The sequence below is a fragment of the Schistosoma haematobium genome, chromosome 3 (genome assembly GCF_000699445.3).
Source record: "Schistosoma haematobium chromosome 3, whole genome shotgun sequence".
Taxonomy (NCBI): domain Eukaryota; kingdom Metazoa; phylum Platyhelminthes; class Trematoda; order Strigeidida; family Schistosomatidae; genus Schistosoma; species Schistosoma haematobium.
The window spans coordinates 7,707,486-7,729,339 of record NC_067198.1 but is presented as its reverse complement, the minus strand read 5'-3'; the positions used below and the strand labels follow the sequence as shown (position 1 = coordinate 7,729,339).

The 21,854-nt window shown below is 34.9% G+C and overlaps 1 protein-coding gene across 5 annotated transcripts in view; it reads right to left on the bottom strand.

Annotated features, from left to right (window-relative positions):
* CACNA2D1 (Voltage-dependent calcium channel subunit alpha-2/delta-1) overlaps positions 1-21,854 on the bottom strand; it is a 125,766-nt gene that overhangs the window by 49,573 nt on the left and 54,339 nt on the right. The window contains exons 12-21 of one of the 5 annotated variants that reach the window (XM_051212900.1): positions 19,362-19,440; positions 18,820-18,869; positions 16,194-16,304; positions 15,545-15,592; positions 14,204-14,281; positions 12,375-12,449; positions 7,868-7,942; positions 7,128-7,199; positions 6,498-6,559; positions 4,329-4,435 (exon numbers count right to left, since the gene is read on the bottom strand). In XM_051212900.1, coding sequence (XP_051068825.1) covers positions 4,329-4,435; positions 6,498-6,559; positions 7,128-7,199; positions 7,868-7,942; positions 12,375-12,449; positions 14,204-14,281; positions 15,545-15,592; positions 16,194-16,304; positions 18,820-18,869; positions 19,362-19,440 — 757 coding nt within the window. Of the gene's footprint in view, positions 1-4,328; positions 6,560-7,127; positions 7,200-7,867; positions 10,677-11,058; positions 19,441-21,854 lie in introns of those variants that run through there. The other 4 variants (XM_051212898.1, XM_051212897.1, XM_051212901.1 and 1 more) reach the window with 4 other exon arrangements.

The following is a 21,854-nucleotide window of genomic DNA, read 5'->3' as shown; positions in this document are numbered from 1 at the left end:
GCTTCACATACTCAGGGAGTGGCACTGATGCTGTCCAAAGAAGCACGTAAAACACTTATAGGATGGGAATCTTACGGATCCAGAATCATCAAAGCATCATTCAAAACAAAGAAGGAGGGGATTACAATGAATGTCATCCAATATTATACACCCACCAATGATAGCAACGACGACATTAAAGATCAATTATATGAGAAGCTGCAATCAATCATAGCGAAGTGCGCAAGAAAAGACCTCACTATTTTAGTGGGAGATTTAAACACTAAAGTCGGAATAAACAACACGGAATATGAAGATATCATCTAAAGACATGGACTGGGAGAGAGAAACAAAAATGGGGAGAGATTTCTAAATGTATGCGCATTCAACAACTTGGTTATAGGCGGTACAATATTTCCACATAAACGCATACACAAAGCTACATGGATCTCACCGGACCACATCACAAAGAACCAGATAGATAATATCAATAAGAGATTCGGAAGGACAATGGAAGATGTAAGAACTAGGAGAGGGACTGACATAGCTTCAAATCACCAACTGGTTGTGACCAAGATGAAACTGAAGCTAAGGAAACACTGTACAACTGGAGGAAAAGCATTACAAAGGTCCAATACAGCCTTCGAGATACTAACAAACTCAACGAATTCAAGATAAAACTCAAAAACAGATTCCAAGCCTTACAGGATCTACTGAATAAACTGAAAATTATCATGTATTGAAATCTCAGTATTAACGCATGCTAAGTCTATTCTTATCATTACTAACGAGAGTTTGTGAAGATTAGTGAGAAGCCGTAATCAGTGGAATTTAGCCATATAGGGTATGAGACAGTTACTCGCTAATGGCAATAGATGGTTGCGCAATACTGCAAGTCGATCGAATTTCAACATGTAAACTGTTGTGTTCCGGCTCACTGGTCTGAAGTTTAAGTGCTCACTGTGAAACCTTATAATCCTGAGTCCAATCCGCCAGTGAGATCGTAAAAGCGCACTGCTGAATCCCCTACTAGGATACAACAACTTTCCAATATCTTTTGATTTTCAGTGGTTATTTAACTGAAATCGATTTGTGATGTAAACTACGTAGATAATCTTATATTGTCAACTTTTTTTTATAACTTTGCATAAAATATTCTATGAGCACTATATCGTATATAAGTTCGTAAAATGACTAGTCGTGTGAACTTCATTCCATCCCTCTTTTATTCCAAAATACTTTATTATTATTATTTATGGCTTTATTCAATAAAGCCAAAATACTTCAAGGTATACTTACATTGTTCTTGATTCATAAAACAAACGAACATTGATTGTGATTGCGTACTCAATTTATATCCGACGTTTAAAAAGTAAGTGTACTGTACACATTTATTGAATTAAATATAATAAGTGTTTATTTAACTAAATATGCAGATCAACTTAATTGTGATATCAATGTCGTCAGCTAACTCCAATAGTAGATCTTCTAGAGTTACTGCCGGTCCCAAGCCCGGGTAAAGGAGGAGGGTTGGGCATGGGGTTAGTGACCCCACCCCGTAGAAAACTAACTCGCTAAAAAACACTAACCAGAAAAAGTAATTCAAACCATTTAAACTCTGCCCTGGGAGTTAGAAGATCTTCATTTAGAAGAACTATGACGCCTCATGGTGAAAACCAAGTTCCTTCGGAAGCCACGAGACCGATGCCCCTTCTAACAACCAGAGCAACAATTTTTATAGGTACATGGAACGTCCCGACAATGCGGTAGAACGAGAAGACCAGTCAAATAGCAAAGGAAATGAGGAGATACAAGTTGGTGGTGCTCGGAATCAGCGAAAACCATTGGACCCAAGCTGGAAAACTAAAGCTATATACGAGAGAGATGCTACTGTACTCTGGTCACGAAGAGGGAAATGCTTCACATACTCAGGGAGTGGCACTGATGCTGTCCAAAGAAGCACGTAAAACACTTATAGGATGGGAATCTTACGGATCCAGAATCATCAAAGCATCATTCAAAACAAAGAAGGAGGGGATTACAATGAATGTCATCCAATATTATACACCCACCAATGATAGCAACGACGACATTAAAGATCAATTATATGAGAAGCTGCAATCAATCATAGCGAAGTGCGCAAGAAAAGACCTCACTATTTTAGTGGGAGATTTAAACACTAAAGTCGGAATAAACAACACGGAATATGAAGATATCATCTAAAGACATGGACTGGGAGAGAGAAACAAAAATGGGGAGAGATTTCTAAATGTATGCGCATTCAACAACTTGGTTATAGGCGGTACAATATTTCCACATAAACGCATACACAAAGCTACATGGATCTCACCGGACCACATCACAAAGAACCAGATAGATAATATCAATAAGAGATTCGGAAGGACAATGGAAGATGTAAGAACTAGGAGAGGGACTGACATAGCTTCAAATCACCAACTGGTTGTGACCAAGATGAAACTGAAGCTAAGGAAACACTGTACAACTGGAGGAAAAGCATTACAAAGGTCCAATACAGCCTTCGAGATACTAACAAACTCAACGAATTCAAGATAAAACTCAAAAACAGATTCCAAGCCTTGCAGGATCTACTGAATAAAGAAGAAACTACTATGGAGGACAACTGAGAAAGTATCAAAAAAGCATTAACTTCAACGTGTCAGGAGGTTGTGGGCCTAAAGAAGCATCATCATAAGGAATGGAGTTCTGTGGAAACCCTGGACAAGATCAAAGAAGGGAAGAACAAGAAAACAGCAATTAACAACAGCAGAACACGAGCAGAGAAACTCAAGGCACAAGCTGAGTACATAGAAGGAATCAAGAAAGTGATGAAGAGAATTAAAGCCGACAAGCAGAAATGCGTGGAAGAACTAGCAACGATACAGGAAAAAGCCGCAGTAGAAGGAAATATCAAACAACTATATGATCCAACGAAGAAACTAGCAGGGAGCTATAGGAAACCAAAGAGACTGGTCAAGGACAAAGGAGACAGGCAATCACTGTAATTCAAGAACAGCGGAACGGATGCGTAAAATACTTAGAGGAACTCCTGAGTATACATGCTCTATTAGATCCTTCGAATATCGAAGCAGCACCTCCAGCCCTTCCTGAAGATGTCACTCCACCAACAATCGAAGAAATCAGGTTGGCTGTCAGACAAATCAACGGATCATCATTGAACAATCAGTTCAATGGAACCCATCACTATACACTTATTTCATTGACTATGAGAAGGCGTTTGACATTGTGGACAAGAGAATATTATGGAAACTTCTTCGACGCTATGGAGTTCTTGTTATTATTGTCAACATTATCCGAAACTCATATGACGGGCCACAGTGCAAGCTCGTATATGGGGGACAGCTGACAGATGCATTCCTAGTGAGGACCGGAGTCAAAGGAAGGAAGACCGCAGAACACACTGCGCCGAGAATTGGAATTAGACACCAAAAAGGATGAATAGCAACTGTAAAGGACTGCCCAGGACAGGGTTGGATAGAGAGTGCTGGTGTGCGGCCTATGCTCCTCCACGAGGGGTAACAGGAGTAACTAAGGAAGCAATTTTCGTCAGCTTATGAACCACTAAATGCAGGAAGCAATGGCCATTCCAGCCTAATTTAAGAAAATAAGTCTATATCAACGCATAAGTATTCCAATTTATCCAAGTCCTACGATGATCATATGATCTCTTTATTACCGGACTAGAATGCAGTGGTTTGAACTTACAACTAGGGTCTCATCAGATAATTGTTAAATTTTAATTTCCATAAGGAAATTAGCCTAAATATATTGCTGAAATCACAAAGCGATCTAGTTTGGACAACCATTGAAAATATGGAAGTTCCAGACAGCTGATTCGTCCTAATGTGTAAATCCTCAGGAGTGCACATTCGTGATACTACAACCAGGAACCGGATCCAAGATCTTCAGTCTTGGGTGGAAACTCTTGACTTCTAGACTACTGAGCCGGGACCCAATAGAGCACAAGTTTAACCATATTGGGTGTGAAGAAGCTATTAACCGAAGACAATAGGAGATAGTCTTTCAATATCGTGGATTGGTTGAAGCTAAACATATACACTACTGAATCCTGGTTCCATGATCTAGAAGTCAGACGTTAGTACACGAGATTGAATGTCCTGGATTCAGTTCCTGGCTGGGGTTTCACGGATGTGCACTCCTGTGGACTCCCACACTAGAACGAAACGGCTGTCTGGAACTTCTATATTTTCGGTGGTTTTCTAAACTAGATCAGTTCATGAACTCAATGAAGTTACACAGTCTTCGTAACCCTATACTGACAATGTATAAATACATATATTTTGACGTACCATCGTCAATCATGTAATTCCCTGAACCATCTGTAGTAATTTTAGATTTTATTGGTTTTGGAATACTCAGAAACAACTGTTGATCAGTGGGCATAACAAACGCAACTCTGGAAAAAGAAATAATAAAGACGTTGATTCAATTTACGGAGAAAAATTGCCGTCTGATAAAAACTTTCACTGAGAAAATAACTTTATCATCAAATTGGCACAGTAGGTACAAAAATGGTTATGATTACTTGTTTTTTTCACAATTCGAATTATGTTTTAGGAGTAGTTGGATAGTGGACGATTATCTGTGTCGTACTGTCTTCATTTTCCTATCTACGCTTTTTTTCAAATGTCAAGAAATCTTGACAGGTTAACACTCAATCTGAACATCATATAGAAGGACTTCAAGTAACGTACTGAAGCTTAACGCAGTAAAGTGACAAACTGTAGGTGAAACTGTGAATTTGTGCTACTGATGAATCTAAAAATATATATAATTAGGTAAAATGAAATGACTGAATTAATACAAAGAAATATTCTCCCAAGATTGATATTATTAGAGGAAGCACTGGACATATGTTTCTCACTGGTTTGGGGCTCCTCAGCAGTGCAAACGCGTAAATCGGTTAAACATCCAACATAGAATCATCAGGCCTAAAACTGAACATGCAACATTTTAACTTTAGTATTGAAATGCTTATATTTTAAGAAACTGTCATTAATTGTTGATTATCGTTTGAAGTTCGGTTAGCATTAATTAGCCATAAAACTACATTCAGATTAATCTTTAACAGTTTGATCAGTACTAGTGGATGTCATAAAATGTACTGCAAACAAACATCTGCGTATACCGTTAAACTCTTAAAAGCTAGTCTTTGAAGATTAATATGGTGAACAATGACTTTGTACTTTCTTAAAATCTGAAAACTATACACTGAATACATAATTTGTACATCTTTTATTGGTTTTCCTTTACATGCTCCATGAGTATTTTGATTCCGTTTTTTATTATTAATTTCTGTTTCCTCTTCTGTTTTCTTCAACTGGATCTTCGTAATCTTCTGCAGGCATGCATTCCACTTTCCACTAGTGTTGCATACTATTTATACCTGCCAACATATGTAGTATATACTACATTATGGTTAGACGTTATCGATAGATCGGAATAAAATTAAAGGACTAAAAAGAATGAGACTGTTCAATAATCAGTGACCTATCAATTTTAAATAACTCACTCGAACAGAACGTTAGGAGTCGATCGACAAGTTAAGAATCGATAACAATTGAGAAAACGTGATCATTCTCTAGCATCCCGTGAACCCATAGTTTTAATGACAACTAAAACTCTTTATTCTATACAAAAATATCTACGTCTAGAACCATACATATAAAAACTACTAATATTACTACTACTGATAATGTTTATCACTACACTACTTTGATATTTCTGTTAATGATTTAAGTCCCTGTTTTCATGTAACTTGATAACTTTAACTGAAACACATATGTTACAGGTCACACATTATATTTGTCTGCCCAGTAGTAAAATTTGAGAATGGAGACATAAACACAATTCTTAAAGACTATCAATTGTGAAGCTGCTTTGTAAAAATATACCCTTTAAACATTTTGTGACTCATGATCCTAACCATTGAAATTACTATGATATCCACAAAACCCATCTGATATTAATCAACATATGCTCACTAGTGACTGGCTTCAAGAGGTATATACTGGAGTTCTAGTGAGAAGTAGTGACCAGTTAAGTTCAACCAGGTCTGTTGTGAGATAGTAGCCCACTGAAGACAATGGTGGATGTGTAGCTCAAATTCGTGGATTAGTTGAAGTTAGACATTGACACCGTTGGACGCCTGCTCAGTGGTCTAGTGGCTAAGTGCTCGCGCGCGAAACTAGTAGGTCCTATGTTCGAATCTCGCAGGAGGCGAGGTCGTGGATGCGCACTGCTTAGGAGTCCCACAATAGAACGAGACGGCCGTCCAGTGCTTCCAGGTTTCCCATGGTCTAGCTTCAAATGACTTATGATCTTAACCATTGAAACATGTTTTTTCAGAAATGTATTATTCATAGCAAACAAAAAAAGACAGAGTATTTGTATGATATCGCTGAAAATTTATTGATCTATCGTACTAAAAAGAAGAGTGGAAAAGAAGCATTCCTTACCCAAAATCTGTATTAGGTAGTTTTGTAAATGAATACAGCCTTGGTTTAACATAAGTATGCACCTGAAAAGTGAAATCAATAAAAACAAAGTAAATCACCTCAATTTGTTCAGTATTGCAAAAACTATTTTTGAGAAGCCGTGATATGCATCTAGTGATTCATTCTATGTTGAAATTGTTCCGTGAACTTTCACCTATTAAAAAACTTAAGTTTTGTATCCTAGTTATTTGAAAATCAGAGAAGAGATTAATAGAAATTTACTGTTAGGCCTTTTAATTATTTTAATTAAGTACACTAAATATGGTCAACTATGTTGTGATATATATATCACTCGAAAAACCAAGGCACACAATCCTCAACGGTGTTTGAAATCAGAAGGCAAAGAGAAGCAGTAACTACAGCTTAACCAAATTAAATATGAACAAACTCAATTGCACCTGAGTTGCTATAATGTTTAGATGAGTTATGCCGCTGAATCTGTTGTTTGATGATCAGTGGTGATCTATTATAATCTTAAAAAACATAAGTAAACTTGGTGTCCGAAAATACTTTATATTAAGAATGAAAGCTAGTGATTTAGATCAAGCCTCAATGATTCACGACAAGTATGAGTTTCAAAATGTGACTTACATTATCTGAAACTTTGATGAAATCGATAATTTGTTCAGAACCTCTAGCATTATCGATCAACTTCTTTCTAATCTGAAATACATGATGAAAAATTTTCAATGATTTTGTCTTGATACCAGGGAAAAACAATTTGTTTAAAAGTGACAAAATAGGAGGACCATCAAATATTTTGTTGATTCTATGAAAGAAATTACAAATGGACTATTAGAATTACTAGAAGCGAACACTTTGATAACTTATCTCTGCATTTGTGGCTGCTGATTAATGATAAGTGAATTCTAAACTTTGGTTTGAGTAGTATATCCGGTATATTTGACTGGGATTATAAAAGAGAGCTTATGATTCATCTATGAAGTTGTACATAACAGTCAAAAAGACTTTTTAAAAACTTTCCATTGTGTTCTTTTCAGTTAAAAAAAATTATTCTGTATCTAGGATGAAACATATTTCTGGTGAAAATATACATCTTACCATACCACGTTTGTCTAGTCTTTTAGTACTGAGTGAATGCTAGCAAACAAATTACAATTTGGCCACTAGTCTTAGTGACTCGAAATCAGGTTTTTATATCTTAGATTACCAGAAGATTGGATATAATCAGTAGAAAGCTTTCGACCAAGCCTTGGTTCTAACTGCCACTTGTCACTCAATTTGTCAATAGCCTTAAATGTTGATATATTAATTAGACCAATTTGTTATTGTAATAAATTGATAAAATTAATCAGAATATTTAAGCTTACCAGTGTTTTTGATCCATAAACATTGAATTCAGCATCAAGAAAGTCTAAGTACGGACTATCATCTAACCAAGGGTACTAAAGATGAATGAAGGTTTTTAGGAAAGAGAAATGCAAAACGAGTCACTCAAATTAGAAACAGATGGAATTAGGGAAAAGTGAAGTTAATTTACTTTCATTTCATGACATTTTAAACAAAAAAATTTTGTATATAATGATTCAAAAGTTACTAGACTATGTAAAAATAGACCTGAATTAGAATAAAGCCTAAACAATTGAGAATAACTTAAATTCAGCTGTTTACAACTATAATTTTATTAGTCTTTACGATTTGACAACTATTGAAATATAAACACAAATTGCATATCGTTGTCGGATCTGTTGCACATTTAGCAATATGAAATGTTAATCCGAGGAAGTGCCTCTATTCGAGTTCGACTTAGTTCTTTACTCCCTAAATCCTGTTAGTATCTATCTAGATTAATAGTAAAGACGTCAGGTTTTTGTTTTTATAAGTGTTTTGATTAATTTCTTCAAAAATTTTCGACTGATTTTCAACTGAACATTTTGAATTAAATTCATGAGTTTGATTTGACATACAGTATTTAAATCCATAACAATTTTAACAATGCCAAAGGATCCTGTTCAGAGAAAAACTACCAAATGCATTACATTAGGGATTGTGTGCCACGTCGTAGATTTTTGGATAAAGACGGTATTTAACATTCACGTACAGATTTAAAGATTTGATGAGGGAAGCAACCATCACTCAAGCACCGTTAAAAACATTATTCGCATTATCAGCGTAGGTTTGTGAAGATTGAGTTTTCATTGAGATCATGAATCGAACAATGTTATAAAACCAGGGATCACTGGACGGCCGTTTCGTCCTACAATATGACTCTCATAAAGTGCGCATCCATGAACACTCAAATTATTTCTCTCTATATTCTGCAGCCGACTATCATTGAATGATTGAGTGACTCGAAAACGAAAACCGGGAGGTGCATCCTCATGGATTTCATCCAGCTGCCTCCATTCAGAAATTTGAATAAGAGCATAATAGCAATCGAGGCAGAATAGTACGAATCCATTACATTTCATGGTTTCTTGTCAGCTGCTTACGACCATATATAGATTGGAGCGTAATATTGAGGTATGATATAATGTGCAACAATTAACATTAATGATAGAAGGGAACTGGAAAAATAAAATTTATCAACAACCACCATATATATATATATATATATATATATATATATATATATATCTGTGACTGAACAGATGTGAAGTCATTTGAATATGGAATTCAAAAACAGGAAAGCGGGTGAGGCTGTGATTAAACGAAGTCCAGAAACAGAACAGGACCGATCGTGTGATAATTATGGAAGTTGTGAAGAACTTGCACAAGATTCAGATCATTTGAAAACAGATATAGAGGACCTAGGGCAGTAAGGTAGTGATGGTTTATAGTTAGAAATTGATAAGATGGGTTACACATTATAGTTAAACAGGATTTGATGAGTTTACGTAAGTTTACAGAACTAAGTGCACGAAAAAGCCGATGAACAACGTGATAATTTTGGTGTGAAGTAAAAATAGCAAAATAAGAATTAGTTTGACGAAGACCACATAACAAAATAAATAACTTCAGGTAAAACTAGTCAAAGCTGTGAATCTACCAAGGTAGTGATAATAGGATTAATGTCTATGCCCTATAAGTAAATCAATTGTGATTCTTTTGGCATCAGTGAGTTGTACGTCGGATCATCAACCAAGTCCTTCACTTGTTTTTAAAATACTCCTCTTAGTTGTTTCTGTCAGATCTTTCCTAGTACCGTCGATTAGGAATTTCGTGGATTCATTTTAAATCGTCAATATTTCGCTAATGTGTATGTCTCTGTTTAGGTTGACTTAACCTGGACCATCGTCTGATCAAAGTAGCATGATATTTTTTCTTCATAAAATTATTTCTCGATAAGCATGATGGTAACTTTTGGGATCCATTTATGGACCAATACTACATGTTGACATGAAAGAATATCATTAAGAAATATATTTTTCTCACCCCTTTAAAAACGTTTTTTCATCCTATTTCCAAAATTTATCATCCCGTTTCGTCCAATTAAATGGCTAGTTTTAAATTCGTCCTAACTGGTTAGTTATGTCACAGGTTGAAATCTTGAGTCAGTTGAAGCTAGACCACCATTGAAAACCTGGAAGCACTGGACGGCCGTTTCGTCCTAGTATGGGACTCCTCAGCAGTGCGCACCCACGATCCCGCACCACGCGGGGCTCGAACCCAGGACCTAATGGCTTCGCGCGCGAGCACTTAACCACTAGACCACTGAGCCGGCATCCATGATTTCAACCTGTGAAATTTCTAAAACTCTCCACAAAACCCATTTTGGTTAGTTATGTCTTGAAATTGTTGTAAAATGTCATTACTTGTCGACAAAGTACTTTTTAATCATCATTATGGAGGAGAGTAACGTGCCATGTACAAGCGCTATTGTTTCTCACGTTGTCACAGAAACGAAGAACGTATTTTTGACTACATTGTTTCTCGTAGCGTTCCAATCAGTTGAAGTGTTAAAGTCCGCTATCAGAACTTTTGAAAGATCTACGTAGTCATTATGTTGTGAGAGATTCTCATTTGGGCAGAGATCAGAACTCGTATATGAAATTTGTATGTTGGAAAAATGGCCGTAGAAGATCTAGCGGTTCGTCACAGCGGATTAGATGAAGGAGGTAATTTGATTAGTGTTATTACATTTTTTCACGAAGGGCTTCCATGAACACTCAATGTCCGGCCTTCATGTTTTGTAAGTTGATAGGTTATTGAACTGTTGTACGTGGGAATGTGCATCACAATCACGAGTGCAATTCCCTGAGGTATGACTATAATTCTTGGGTACGCAGGTTAACGGGGGCAGAGTTTGAAACTGTGCGACCGCTCCTGATATCCGGTACCGCAGCATTCGACATTAAGTATTTTGCTTACCATTCTTATGGAAAACGTTTGAATGGTCAAGATATATCTAATAGGCGGTACAAAGTGTTCTCACACGCCAACCTTCCTGGTAAGCAATTTGCCAATTTATAATGTAAATGATAGGTGATTACGCAAAATTAAAAGCTCACATAACATCTTTGGGTGGGCTTTGCGAATTGGACGAAGAAAATTGTCTACCGTATTTTTTCTTCACGACTGCTGATCAAATGAATTTGGCAGCTCGTTTCTTTGATGTCATTGGTTTCGACGGGACGTACAAGTCAAATAACGAGAACATATATTTATATCACGTAGTTGCCCTTGATATGAATTTTAAGACAATACCCGTTTGTATTGCATTTATAAGTCGCGAGACATCGACTTTGATTTCTCGAATCCTGTCGTTCATTTAACGGTCAACCAACAATCGACAGGTGGTAGGCATTGTGACAGATGATTCACCTGCAACAGCTGCTGCCATCACGCAGGTTTATCCAAATGCTCACCACATTTTGTGTCGTATACACCTTATTCGCAATGTTATAAAGAGGGTAAGTGTTTCGTTCATTAATATTAACCCATTAACCGTCATTGCAGAGGGTACGATCCGAAGTGACTTGCCCGCCATCTCCAATGCGCGTGGTTTTGCTTTGTTCTATTCCACTCACTTTATGTACAAAATATATGTATTCAAAAGTCCATTCTCGTTATTTGACTTACTTAATTCCGTTATTGACTAACGTGATTTAAGTCGATGATTATATACGAGGATAGGCAACATATATATTCCAATGACTCATTCATTACGATCTCCTTGGAGTCAGATCCCGAGCCATTAAAGTGGAGAGCCCGTCAACAAACATCGTCCGATCTAAATGACGACAAAATTAAGGGCCCCACATGTGTAGGAATACCGTGTAATCAATATGGATGAAGACCTACTCAATTAATACTTCGATTTTAAATATCAAGAACAATTAATTCGACATCGAGAACTTAAGAATCATGGTTTCTGTATTCCACTCTTCCCATTTTATCAATTCCAAACGTCTTAGCAGCTATATGTTGATAGGTTTTACATAAAATTTGCTAAGATATATGCTAACCGTTACCATGACTGCTACTGAGGAAGCTGATTATGGTTCCAGTAAAAGTTTCAGCCTACGTGTCATTGGCTAGGTCAGAAGGACCAATGTATGCATTTATGTATGATCTGTATAACTATTAATTCAGTTTGGCAATTAAACCTTCTTACTTATTTCAGATTTCTGATTTGCATAGAAAGTTCAGAATGTCGTGGGAAGTATTTGCTGTAACTGAATAGGGCCGCAAAACACGACAGATTAGATTCATGCAATGTTCACTCTTAAACAATTTTAAGCTAAAAATGTAAAATAATTGTCTGGTCTGGTATCTCGGCTACCATCAGTTATCAATCAACTAATTAAAACAAACTCTTCTATATACTCACAAACATTAAATCTATGAACATAAATTATTTTATTAACAACTTACTTCAGGAATCAAACTAGGATGAAAAACTAAATAACCATTAGTATTAACAACGAAGGCATAACCAATTGGATAGAGCTGAAAATAATGATTTTATTGACTATTTAATTAAACTGTCGAAAATAAACGAATCACAACTAATATGTTAATTTATTTCAACCCATTTACCAGGTATACAGATTTGTATAATTGACTTTGAGTCGCTCTCCGAAGGTATATGTGAAGACTAGTGATAACAACACCACCACCCAGTTACTTTAACCAAAATAGGTGAAATGAAGTTTGAGGTTACAACTACTGGCTGATAGACAGCCAAATGGACTAACCACGTGCCCAACACTCCGTCGATTAATTGACCAAAGGATATAAAGTGAAGGGTATTGCGAAAATTCAAACTAAAACTCAACAATTGCTTGACATTGAAAAATGTCATTATTTAGGTCAATATACTCGTATCAATTTAGTATGCACTTCGTTTCATATTATAGGTATGAGCTTCCATGTAATTTAGCATTTATATTTCTTGGTGTCCATTTGGTTAAACCATGTTCATTGTGTCTTTCCAATAACTCAATAAATTTTCCCTATATATGAGATTATTGTACATAAAAACTAGTACATAAACGAGTGTATTTTGGTCTAATGATAACTTGTTTTGGGAACATGTTTTTTGAAAAGTCGATCAGTCCATCAAACCTTTATCCGTACATCCACCGTGGGAACTACAGTGGTTTCCCGTTTCCAAGTATAAGGAATAAGACCACAGATACAAAAGAGGTGAAAAGGTGATCGCAATTCATATTCTTCATTCATCATTTTATCTAATTCAATAATATATTTTGAAAAGAAACGATATTTAGTTATAAATTTGTTCAAAATTCACAACAAAATCGTATACACTTATGTTAAGTAAGTGTTTCTTTCTTAATCAGCGTATACACATTCGATTAAATTTACAGCTGAAAAATGTCCGAACATTAAGTTTAATGGTAGGTTTTTGTTATTTTGTCCTTAAAAAGAATCAATATGGTCTGAGGTAAATCTTTATGTGACTACTATTACTCTTATTCGTAAGTGACCATTTTTTCTAGCTGTTGACATTTAAGAATAAGTTTGATCAACCTCTATTGGAATATAGTCTACTAATGCGAATTCTTCCAAACTGTTTATGATTACGAGTTTATCATAGTTTTTAAAGTAGAGTATTGCGATAGTTCGGTGAAGTACGCTTTGACACTAGAACTGACAGATACTTGACCTGAGTCTCATCAAAATACTAATATCAAAAATTAAATCGCATATATGTGATGTCAACCGCTGCATCTTGTATGTCATCCAGACTCTTGTATCAGACTACATAGATGATTGAGATGGGTTAGAATTCCAATAAGAAATATTAGTTCACCTAAGATTTTAGGTACATGTTGCCGATACGCGCTAACTAGAGTGGAACCTAATTCGAGAAAGGTTTACTAAGGGTTGATTTTAACCATCTAACATAGTTCTTGCAATGTTAATTTACTTAGACTAGTGATCACATTGTAACTTAATTGACAGAATTTGGTGGGTACTAGAAATGGGTTAGAATAGTATGAGACTGATTATAATTACTGTCCTAATTATAAAAAAAACTGGAATTCCCCCTGTAAAATCACTTAACATTACGAGACAAACAAATATTTCGAAAAAACCTACCGACTATTTCATCCCAACCATCTAATATTATAAATCTATACAGGTGATGTAATTCCCGGTTTACAAATTACAATCTTAAAATATCAATATGCATTTATGCATGAATACAAAGTAAAGAAAAAGAAAAAGGAAGTTACTTTTGATTGAGGTAATCCATACATCATTAATTCGATTGGTAGTTCTGTACCCATAAGGCCCAAGAATTGTAACTTTTTCTGAAATTTGATGTGCTTTTTTTGAATAAAAGTAGACTTCTTAATTACAAACATGGCTCAGATAAATGTTTTAATCAAGTGATCTCTGAAGATTTTTACTATTTAGATGTGACTTTTTATCATGAAATAATATCAGATAAAGAAGTATCGGAAGAATCATAGAACAAATCAAAGATGCTAAAGAGGAAGTATGTATTTGTAAAATCTCGGCGAAAGAATTTGAAGTAAATCTATCGATAATTTTGATGTTTGATTATATTTCCTTGAGAAAGCTTGGACCAGATTGCCAGGCGAAACGTTGGATTTACTTCAAATTCATTCGCTGAGATATTACAAATAAATACTTCATCTTTAATTTTTCACATTAACTTGGCGACCAATCACAGTGAAACTATTCGATCAAATTTAGAAAAGTTCTTATTAAATGAAAGATGCGTTTTATATACTTATATACAGTTGAGTGAACTTCTAAGGTCAAAGGAAAAGAGGAAGACCAAAGAACACATTACGCCGAGAAATGGAGACAGATATGAGAAAAATGAACAAAAAGTGGATAGATCTGAAAAGGAAGGCCCAGGGCAAAGTGGGTTGGAGAATGCTGGTCGGAAGCCTATGCGCCATTGGGAGTAACAGGCGTAAGTAAGCAAGTAAGGACTTCAGTACCCAACTTTAAACATTTTTGAATGTCACTCACCAAGCAAGTAATATATTTTTTTCAGATACATTGAACATGGATTTCCCGAAATGTTATGGGACGCAGTTACCCATGAAGTTGAACTAGTCACGGCCAGTCCGTGGCTGTCGGGTTGTAAAGATATCAGTGATAACATGTCACTTCAACGTGAAGTAGAAGCTAAAGATGACAGTCAGAGCTTCGCAGTTAAACAATCAAGTTCCCTTATTACACCCATACTGAGCTCAAAGAATAGAAGTTACTTCAGGTATTTTGTGCGTTTTCAGCCACAAAGATGATAAGAAAACTGTGTTGAGTTCCAAATTACATTTTACCATTGATATCAGCTTTAGAAACATTAATTGAACAGCAATTTTATCCTAGTTCAAAAATCCTAAGGAATATATGCTCAATATCTGATTTAAGACCTAATCTAGAACCTTCGTAGCTCTCAGCAATCCCGACACTACTTTCATACACCAGTGAATTGACATCTCATCTTCTAAATTTACGGTTGGTGTACACATTATCGGTGTGATGAAACAAAATTAGTTGTATCAAAGAAGAGCATGAAAATTTCATCGACTTACAGTTCGATTATAAACAGGCATAGATATACTAACCATTAGGCCTGTGCCCTAAAAAAATTAAGTGGAAATAGTGTTTCGTTAAAATGCTGCAACAAAATTCATGTTTTATTTATATTAAATCATCACGGTTGAATATACAATACATTGAGTGATTTTCTGTTTAAACAATCTAAGTAAGGTTGTAAATGAATAATTTAATACTTTTCACCTACTATTAGTTGTGTAACGTTTGGACACTGTTCCAATCGCAAGAGTTTCAGACTACTTCCAATATGTGAACTTCATAAACAACATACTAACTGGACACTATGATTTTTTTACTATGAGGTGATATTATACGTAATAAAATGTATCTCCATCTCCGTTAATATCAAACACCTCGACATTAAGTCAGTTAAACTAGATTATATGTATCAGTAGTGACACGTCAGATTTTCCAAAATAGCTAGTAAATACTTACAGATGAAATGAAGTCGCTAAATTCAATCTACAGATTAACATGCATATAAATGACAAAATCAAGCAGACTTTATTCTTGAATGTAGAGAAGCAGACGAGCAGATGGGTTGGAGGGGAAAGAAAGTAATTAATCTTAATATTACTAGTAATATTTAAAGAGCATGCATCTGATAAATTACGACAATCTTACTTTATATTGATTTGTATGTAGTACATCTGATGCACCATGTAGAATTACTTCAGTTGGTAATGGACTAGCATTTGGTCCGAAGCGAATTTGAGTTGATTTTTCATGAAAGTCCTAAATAATATGAAGTGCTATTATGGTGAACAAGACAATTAAGCACATCTACTCGAGATGATCATCACCATTTTGTATTCTCTTTATTCTTTTTCCGGCTGCTTTCCTGCGTGTAATACTATTCTGTTTAATATTATTCAGTAGCTAATGTTATATTCAACCACTTTTCAGGACCAGTAGATTTTAGCTCTTGAAATTTCTCCACTGCAATTATCTGATGGTCCTACTGACCTTCTATAATTTCAATGTGTTGTAACGGGTGACTGCAGGTTTGACAGTGACACGGAAAACACGGAATGAACGACCTAGAGCCCGATTGGTCCCGCTCCCCTGTCTAGCCCAGCCAGTTGAGTCCAGAACGCAAGTCTTAGCCTCTGAGTTATGAATCATTATATTTCAGACATACTCTACTTATATACTAACCAAACAGACCACATCGTACCATAAAAATAGAAAACAACATCTGTACAATATTTAACGAGTGAAATAAATAACGGCCAATAGGAAATGTTCATTTAACGTCCGATGACATCATTAGACATAACATGATAATGATTGGCACATTATTCCTCAGCATCCATAACACAATTGTTTAAGTTGTTTTCCTACCTGCAATAATTTTTTTCCCAATTTACTGTCTAGTCTTCATTTTGTGTGCTATTTCTGAAAGCTTATTCATTTTAAGCAGCTCATCTACCTTAAAAATAGCGAATAGTTCGTTTTGTTTGGTTGATATTACCGGTATAACATAGCCAGCTATATACCGTTCTGTGTGCTATGGTACGTTTACGCTCATCTATTTGAATAGATGACTCGCTATCTTCCAAATCACTAGTGTTTTCCAAGCAAATCTCATCTTTTCGTTTCAGTACTTTAAAATCAAGTTGGGTATTGGATTCAGATATTCTAAAAAACTATAATAATGATTCCACCATCATTCAAACATAATATGGTACACTGATTTGTTGAATCAAATTACAGTGCTTAAAAATTTTATGACTTGTGGGCTTGCGTCCATGAGAAATATGAATATGCATAGTTTAGCTACTTAATAGTTATACAATAAAAATATATGCATCGTATTGGTCCATAAATAGTTCTCAAGAATTGCCATTCATATTTCTCGTCTGAATATAACAAAAAGCAAATCGTTCATGAAAACTTAAATAATATCTGTTTAATTTCCAGAACAGTTCATAGAAAAATCTACTAAGAACAAAGATTCTAACAGAATAGCATGAACTCATTTTATTTCGTTGGTTTCTCGTCAGCCGCTTACAACCTGTAATAAATGCATTTATTACATCATTGAGTTTTATTTCAACTATCTTCTAAATTGTTATTCTTATTTTGCTGACCCCCTTTTACTAAATTTAGCATATTTTTAAAGGCTTATGGAATATCAAGACAACAAAGAAATCTATAAACACCCTTATTTTCTGTTCATAAATTAACCCTGGAAGTAAATCTTTTCCCATAACTCCTACCTATATCCTCTCTCATTTCATATTTAACTGTACGAGATTTCTGGGGGAACTAGAAAACGGTTAAAAAGTCAGTTTCAAACATCTGAAAGCCAGCCAAATCAACTTTTAGTTTACCCCAATTTTTTGGTTCTCCACGAACGTCAATGTTGATATTTTTCACTTTCAGCACTTTTGAACTGGGTTATTTCGTACAGTATTATTGACATTTCTAAGTGTTTATGTATGTTCATGCCTTCAAAAAGAAGCTGCTAGTATTTCTAATGAGCTTATACAAATGCCTAATTAACTAGAAAATTGTAAAAACCAAAAAAAAACTTTAAGATTAAAATCCAAAAAACAAAAAATCTTTCCTGCAGTAAAACTATAGCTTTAAATCTACATGCACCACTAGTTAGCCCATACCGTTGTTAAACACCCATTTGGACAAACAATAATTCAATTTATTTCAAGATGTTTATGTCGACTGGTTCGATTTATAGGTTGTACTCGTAACAGATTTATTTCAATTGTGGTATTATAATAAATTGAGAGCATGGGACAGCCGTTTCGTCCTACTACTGGACTCACTAACAACACACTCCCACTATCGTGCTAAAGACTGCACCCAGATCATTCAAATCACACGGACAACCAATCTTTGACGAACCGTCTTCAACTAATCTATTAATAGTCAGCTCATTAATGACTTATTTTGAAATGTCCCTGAAGTTTTAATGAGATGTTTTAGTTGACGGAATTCAGATGTCTGAAGTGAAGCAGTTGTCACCAATCACATCGGATGATTGTCACACTATATTGTAAACTGATGAATTTTGAAATGTACTTTTTGATTTCAACTCAGTGGATCTAATGGCTAAGCAGTCCTCAAGAGACCTGAAGGTTCTAGATTTGATAACTGACAAGGCTGAGCTTTGGAAATGTCTGATGTTCCCCAGTTTTTCATTATATTGACAGAGATCAATCTATGATTGATACAACCTTATAAAGTCACAATCATATATAAATTAAAATAATAATCATATAATTACCTTCATTAAATTTGAGACTGCTCCGACGGTCGGTAGATACTGATAATAATCTAAAGGAATATTAATTAATATCAGAACTATTGATAAAACAATACACTTTTTAATGAAAAATTTGTAAATGTAATATACTACAGGAATGAAAAGAATTAGTAGTTCTGTATTAACAAAAATTGAAATCAAATTGGTTGGTGGTATAACTGTGGATAAATGAATGAATGTTTTAAATGTTTCTTGTTGAAATCTATTCAATAAACAACTTTAGATTCTCATAGAAGTGTATTTTACTATGTTACTGTGAACAAAGTGAGCGATCCTCCCCACTTTCACCTACGCATACCCGAAAAATGACCATTAGTGAAACGACACTCCATGCTGTCACTTATTTCATGCATCCAAACAACAATGAACATTAGTTAGGAAGATGTTGAAATTTATATTATTTGCTTGATTATTAACAGTTTATCAAACTGTCAGCGTTAAAATGAAATTAAGATTTCAAAATAATATTACATTACACTTCAATTTCAAATGTATCGATTTACCGTTTGTTGCACACGCTTTCATTTTATGTTCATAAGCCGCTCCAACAGGTTCACCAAGGGAATAAATAAATGTTGTAATCTACGGTACGAAATAAATCGACAAATTATGTAGTTAACAACATAATATATTGATCCAACTGAAGTAGTAAAAAATCTTAATTTTATAAATAATACTAGAATAAGCGATGTTAAATCCTGTGTTAAACGAAGTGATTTTATCCACTATTAAGCGATTCAGTAAAGTAGTTTGTGAATCTTTAATCAATTCAAAGATGTCATGAAGAAATAGCATTATGTATTCTGACTTAATTTTGAATCAGTTAAATGTGCATTGTGACAGGCTTGGCTGTCTCGAGATCAAATAGTAGATGGGACTTTTAAACAAGAAATGCTATTAGAGGATTATTATGTCTTTAGTAAAGATCGCTTGTCTTTTTCTGGGTCAAAAGGACAGACGTACGTATGTTTGAACCTATGATTTACCAATTATAGCTACCTAGGGAATCCTGTTATCTCGTTTTCATTAGTGTTTAAACAAACACATACGCATGTGTATTTGAATTGCACGGTTGTGGAATGTAATGCTATGTTTATTTCTGGTATGGAGTTTTATGTTTCACGACAAATACCATGTCATTCAAACTTTGAGTTCTAATTTATTTTCATTATTTGTCAACTTCCATATAATCTGTGTTCCCTATCGAATGTCAACGATACCCCTGTACTTACTCTATAGAGTTTAATTCGACACTAAACTTTGAGATATATATCACTCAATAAATCACACTGCCTAAGGTTGAACCCATAACATTTAAGCCTCATGATGAGGCCTTAACCTACAGACTACAGAGTCTACATTTTTTACTTCAATCATCATGGTCCCTTGAAACTTTGAATTCAATGATCTCTACGACAACTTATAATAAAAATAATTATTAACGGTAGAGCTTGTTTATCATGTACAGTTGGGAAAACTGATGATTAGCATCAATAAATGTTTTCTTCAGAAATTTCAAACTACAATGCTTAAAAATAAAAATTTTCAAGCGTGCATAGGGAATAAACTGGATGAATGTGGTGAGTTTGACTCAGAGTATGGTAATTGTCCAACATTAGGAAGCTTTTGAATAAATAGATATAAGAATGATGAAATTTTACATGTTAAGCATAATGATGAAATTACTCAGGTGAAAGTTGAATCAGTAAGAAACATTGTTTTACACTCATATTAACAGAGATTTAGCTTATGTTATACATCCGTTTTGAACTTTTTAAATGTTTGCAAATAGTAAATTATCAGTGGACTGATATTAACTTATACTCGGTTCAAGTTCTACAAATACAACTTTTATCAGAAGGGTTTTGTAGAGATTTTAGAAATTTCAATAGTTGGAATCATGAGTCAATTGAAGCTAGACCACCACGGAAAACCTGGAAGCACTGGACGGCCGTTTCGTCCTAGTATGGGACTCCAAAGCAATGCGCATCCAAGATCCCGCACCCCGCGAGATTTGAACCCAGGACCTATCAGTCTAGCGCGCAAGCACTTAACCATTAGACCACTGAGCTGGCTGAGGATTTTCATACTAGGACGAAACGGCCGTCCAGTGCTTCCGGGTTTTTCATGGTGGTCTAGCTTCAATTGAATCATGATTTCAACTATGGAAATACAACTTTATTTGACTGTAAATAAATCGTATAAAGTGGTGTGTTCTTAAGTCATTTTGATTTATTTTGGAGGTCACATAAATCCTTATCACTGGTTTTCAATTTTCACGGTACATCATCAAATTTATAGTCTCAGTATCATGCACAGACCAGTTAAGCAATCTAATGACATTACAGTAACACCCTGTGACCACTAACTTCATACAGCGTATACTCTTTGGAAAGCTATATAACCTACGTCCATTGTCAAGTCTAAATGAGGATTTCTCGAATTTTCTCTCTAGAAATTCGTTTGTATCACATAATTTTGTAAAAATTACGCTAAGAGTATTTGAGTATGATGGATAAGATTTATGCAGCAACATTTCCAAAATAAATAGCTTCACACTTTGAAATATTTTTTAACCAGTGAATAGAAAATACCGCAGAAACTGTTTATAAATATCGGTATTTTGTCGTCAAATTAATATCTGTAGGTCTGGGTTATAGTAGGAGATCCAAACTATTGGATTGGGATTCGTGTATCAAACACCGTCAGTAGCTGGAAACGTTAATTGACACTAACGACAACACATCGCAGTGCTGCATATGCACTTATTCTTTACCTTCCTCTAGATTTTTAGTTCCGGTATTACTTTCGATTATCTTTTCACCCTGAAACGTATCAGAGTATTCTTAATGCTTAGTCTTTTTTATTGTCATTGCTATTGAGTTATTTAGACTCAGTTATTATTCACCTTGTTAATTTGATCTCTTTGTGCTAATTTTATATGACAGACTTGGATCAACATAGCTTCCGCGTTCATCATGACTGAATGACATGGT